The sequence below is a fragment of the Zootoca vivipara genome, chromosome 12 (genome assembly GCF_965207765.1).
Source record: "Zootoca vivipara chromosome 12, rZooViv2.hap1.1, whole genome shotgun sequence".
Taxonomy (NCBI): Eukaryota; Metazoa; Chordata; class Lepidosauria; order Squamata; family Lacertidae; genus Zootoca; species Zootoca vivipara.
The window spans coordinates 45598435-45603897 of NC_142595.1; the positions used below are offsets into that span (position 1 = coordinate 45598435).

Below are 5463 nucleotides of genomic sequence, written 5' to 3' on the forward strand. Positions count from 1 at the left end.
TCTATCTATCTATCTATCATCTATTATCTATTATCATGTGAATGACTTTCGGTGTATTGCCCTACATGTTGCAGACATTAACATGAAAACTGAACAGAAAATAATCAGGAATAACTTTCTGATGGCGAGAGCTGTTCAACAGTGGAACAGACTACATCAGCAGGTGGTGGACTCCCCTTCACTGGAGGTTTTTAAAGCAAAGATTGGATGGCCATCTGTCAGGGATGCTTTAGCTGAGATTCCTGCATTGAAGGGGGTTGGACTAGATGACCCTTGGGTCCTTATATGGGTCTATGATTCACAACTATAACCCCATTTTCATTGCAATATAGGAAGTGCTCTAGCATACTTTCTTAGTAGTATTCTACGTGTTCCAGAAATAGCATTGGCTATGAAAGAGCCAAAAGTTCTGGTGCATTTGATTTGGTAAGGTTATTTTTTCTTCCTTGGAACATACTCACACCTTAAGGCTTCCAAAATAAGGAAATGTCTTTGGAGACCAGAGATATCCCATGCCGAAGCTAATTACTATCAAGGCACCTTTTTTGTAGAAGAAGATTAAACTCTTCAACAACACTAATTGATTCACTTGTACATATTTAAACAGCATTTTAACATTAAGACTATTTTCATATTTTAATTTATTTTTGATTATTTTAACCCTTTTATCAATATTCTTCCAATATCTCTTCCTTGTTTGACTTAAACAACTTACCAAACATCTAACAGTCAACTTTTCTAATTTTGCATAGAAAATGTATTTTTGAATATCTCTCTTGCATTCATAAACATAATATATCATTTTTGTAATAAAAAAAAGAACCCATAAAAAAATGACTTCCTGAATGAGATAGGTTTGTGATAGCTCTCTCTTTGTATTGATGAAATTACAGATCACTCATAAGCCATGTTAGGATTTGCTGCACTCAGCCAAGTAAGCTAAAAAAAGTAAGACAGTCCACAGTATTCAGTATTGTTCTACTATGTTTGAAGTAGGGAATAATATTGATGTTGGCATATTGTCCTAATTCCCCTGGCATTAAGTCCAAAGACTTGTAGCTGAATGAATACACACACACACACACACACACACACACACACACACACACACACACAGTGGTACCTCTACTTACGAATAACTCTATTTACGAATGTTTCTATTTACGAACGGAGCTCCTTCCGCCATCTTGGATGCGGTTTAGATAGGATTTTTTCTACTTACGAATTTTTAGATAGGGTTGCTTCGCCTTATGAATTTTTCTCTCCCAATGCATTCCTATGGGATTCGACTTACAATTTTTTCGACTTATGAATGTGCGTTCGGAACACATTATATTAGTAAGTAGAGGTACCACTGTATGTGTGTGTGTGTGTAAATATATATATATATATATATATATATATATATATATATATATATATATATAATTATTTTTTGACACAGTCCAGATGTCTTGGGAATATGCCTAGAAGAGAAGGAGGGGCAGGAGGTGAAGAAGAAGAAGAAATAGATATTCTTTCAATACTGGACAAGATCAGAACATGATATATTGATATTTATTTATTTATTCTTTATTTATTTATTCTGGCTGTAAATAATCATTTACTATTACCGTATTTCATATATACTGGAAGCCACCCAGAATGGCTGGGGCAACCCAGTCAGATGGGTGGGCTGCAAATTATTATTATTATTATTATTATTAGTAGTAGTAGTAGTAGTAGTAGTAAGTAAGTAAGTAAGCCTTCCTTCAGTTGTCATTGCCAGGACAAACATTTCAAGATTGTTAGGAGATTCACATTTCTGAGTTTGATCCTTCACTTTAATACAAAAAGTTGCTGGAAAGGTCATGCAATAGTGCAACTCCGCATCCTGCACCATATTCAGTCCATGAAATTCATTAAATCCCAGAAGAATAAACTTGGTGATGATTGTAGCATTTCCCCTCTCCCTTTGTCCTGAAATAATAGCAAAAATGTATGCAAACGTCATAATTTGGTACTTGAAAAAGGGTCAGCTTATCCTGGAAGTGAGATATAGTGTTACATTTGTGATAATCATAAGACTAACTGGGTTCCACTTCTTTATCTTAATTCCCTTACTGGGCAGTGGAGCAGAACTCAGAGGTTCAGGGCATGAGATCCATCTCCACAAAAGTATTCTGGGAATTGCTATAACAGCATTTTCCTTCTCACATATTTCCTTAGGGCTGCTTTGAAGTCTTTGTTCCGGATAGTGTAGATGAAAGGATTCAACATGGGAATGAGACTTGTACGCACAAGCGATACCACTTTGTTGACTCGGGTGTCACCTTGGGTTGTAGGCCTCAGGTACATAAACATAACTGCCGTGTAGAAGATGATAACAACGGTTAGATGAGAGGCACATGTGAAGAATGCCTTGGATCGCCCTGTGGCAGAAGGCATCCGAATGATAGTGACTATGATGTATGTATAAGAAATTAATGAGATACCCAAGGAACCCCACATGAAAATAGCACCATAAATGAGACCTATCAGCTCCATCAAAGTTGTATCAGCACAGGCCAATTTCAAAACAGGCCCAACATCACAGAAATAATGATCAATGACATTTTGTCCACAATATGGGAAAGTCCACACCACAGCTGATTGAGGGAAAATGATAACAAATCCACTAAGCCAAGCTAACAAAGTCAGGAAAAGGCAGAGGTTGTTGGTCATAATGGTTTTATAGAGCAAAGGTTTGCAAATGGCTACATAGCGGTCAAAAGACATGAGGGTAAGAGTGATGAATTCAACAGACCCCATTGTGAAGACAACAAAACCTTGTAACATGCAACATGCAAAGGAAATGTTGGTTTTGCCCGAGAAGGCATTGACCAGCATCTTTGGTATCTCTGCTGTGGTGCAGCAGATCTCAGCTGTGGAGAAGTTGACGAGGAAGAAGTACATTGGAATATGGAGCATGGGTTCCATGAAAACAACAAAGATGATTAAGCTATGTCCCATTAAGGAGAGAAGATACATCAGTAGGAGAATGGTGTAAAATGCCATGTTCATTTCTTGAATTTCTGGAAATCCTAGAAGAATAAACTCAGTGACAAATGTTGCATTAGCCATCTCTAACGCTCCTTCCTTCTTTCCTGAAAGCACAACAATAATATATAGGAACAGTATTATATTTAACTATTCATGGGAATAGTTTGAATAGAAAGGGCAAATGACCCTGGTTAAGGGGGACATATTTTACATTCTCCCCAGAAATAAAATTCTGTAAAATTCACAGTATTGTCTGAACAGAAGCATACTTGCTGGATTTCTAAAACGTCCAGATTTTTCAAGTAATGGTAAATACTTCGCCCTGTGATATATAATTAACAAACAGAGTTTAAATTTAGAATTATGCTCCAGGTGGCGCTGTGGTTAAACCACTGAGCCTAGGACTTGCTGATCAGAAGGTCGGCGGTTCGAATCCCTGTGAAGGGGTGAGCTCCCGTTGCTTGGTCCCAGCTCCTGCCAACCTAGCAGTTCGAAAGCACGTCAAAATGCAAGTAGATAAATAGGAACCACTACAGCGGGAAGGTAAACGGTGTTTCCATGTGCTGCTCTGGTTTGCCAGAAGTGGCTTTGTCATGCTGGCCACATGACCTGGAAGCTATACGCCGGCTCCCTCGGCCAATAATGCGAGATGAGCGCGCAGCCCCAGAGTCGGTCACGACTGGACCTAATGGTCAGGGGTCCCTTTACCTTTACCTTTATAATCATTGGTAGGGGCGTGGGTGGGGCTGTGGTCTAAACCACAGAGCCTAGGGCTTGCTGATCAGAAGGTTGACAGTTCGAATTCCCGCGACGGGGTGAGCTCCCATTGCTCAGTCCCTGCTCCTGCCAACCTAGCAGTTTGAAAGCACGTCAAAGTGCAAGTAGATAAATAGGTACTGCTCTGGCGGGAAGGTAAATGGTATTTCTGTGCACTGCTCTGGTTTCGCCAGAAGCGGCTTAATCATGTTGGCCACATGACCTGGAAAAACTGTCTGCAGACAAATGTCGGCTCCCTTGGCCAATAAAGCGAGATGAGCGCTGCAACCCCAGAGTCGTTCATGACTAGATTTAACTGTCAGGGGTCCTTTACCTTTATCATCATTGGTATAATAATAATGGAAAAAAGAAGAGCTTATAAAAATTAACAAAAAAGACAAAAAAAAGGTAGAGAAAGAAAACGGGAGTGTGGAAAAATGCAATTAAATCTTTTTTCTTGTTCTTATTGGAGGATGGATGGTGATTGACAGATTGAGTTTAAATCCTGACAAGACAGAAGTCCTGTTTTGTGGGGACAGGCGATGGGTGGTGGTGGGGGACTCCCTGGTCCTGAATGAGGTAATTCATTAAAGAAACCCAGATCCCATTTGCATTACACAGTTAAAGAAGCAAAACCAAGCATTTGAATTGTAGATTCTGGGGTTTTTTCATGACTTCTAGGAGTTGTTAGAAGACCCCTATGCCCCTCACAAAGCTATAGTGCTTAGAGTGGTTGAACATACTAATCCCTCTTCCTAAGCAACTCTAAAGTTGAGGTCTTAAATTTCTATTTGGGAGTGGAGGGAGAGCAGTAATACAAACATCTTTAACAGCTCATACCATCCAATATTAGGAACAAGAGTTTGTTACATTAGGGGCTACTTTTAAAATACGAGTGTGTTAGTGAGCACTCTGCATGCAAGAATGTGATGAATAGTTGAAACTGACACGGGGGGGGGGGAATGACAATTTTTCATGGCAGTTTTAACCCACAAATTTCTGCAAAAGTGTGAAGAACTGAATTTCAGATTGCGGGGGGGGGGGGATGAGAGAGGAGCAATCCATCTCTACCCTCACTGCCAAAATTGACAAGTCCTTTGAGCTCTACTGTCAACAATAACAGTAGACAATAGAAAACACAATCAGATTTCATAAGAGACTTTCTTTGGGAAAAGGAAGTGTCTCATCATCCTTGCAAATGAAAGGACTATTTTGCATGAACTGGGAAGTCTAGAATGACTTATCACATTTCACCAGGAAGTGGCTGTACCTCAGTGGTGGAGCATCTCTTTACATGCAGAAAGTCTACAGTCCAATCCCAAGCACTTCTCAGTAGAGCTGTCCCCTGTCTGAAATTCTGGAGAGCCACTGCTAGTCAGTGATGACAGTGCAAAGCTTGATGGGAGCATGGTCTCAGTACAAGGGAGTTTCCTAATAGCAGACATGTCCTTTCTATCTCTTACCTTAGAGGGGGTAACCACAGCCTTGAGAACTGCGTATGTGGGGGACATAATGAACCACCTTTAAAATCGATCCATCAGTCCGCTGCATGTAGCTAAATCACTTAAAGTGAAGGTGAGCTGAGAGAATTGTCCCCATGGCATCCAAATGAACATATTCAATGCATGACTATTCATTCACAAAACACCCCAGAAGCATACAGACAATGGTAAAAAGAAAAAAAGA

At 39.8% G+C, this 5463-nt stretch overlaps 1 protein-coding gene across 1 annotated transcript; it reads right to left on the bottom strand.

Moving 5' to 3' along the window:
• Positions 1–2172: 2172 nt before the first annotated feature.
• LOC118095697 (olfactory receptor 6X1-like) lies at positions 2173–3102 on the bottom strand. The gene has a single exon (XM_035136929.3). It carries the CDS (start codon positions 3100–3102, stop codon positions 2173–2175), a length of 930 nt encoding a protein of 309 aa, XP_034992820.3.
• Positions 3103–5463: the final 2361 nt, after the last annotated feature.

Bases quoted from the DNA above. Each gene is read 5' to 3' on its own strand.
- LOC118095697 (XM_035136929.3), bottom strand. From the start codon at position 3,102: ATGGCTAATGCAACATTTGTCACTGAGTTTATTCTTCTAGGATTTCCA.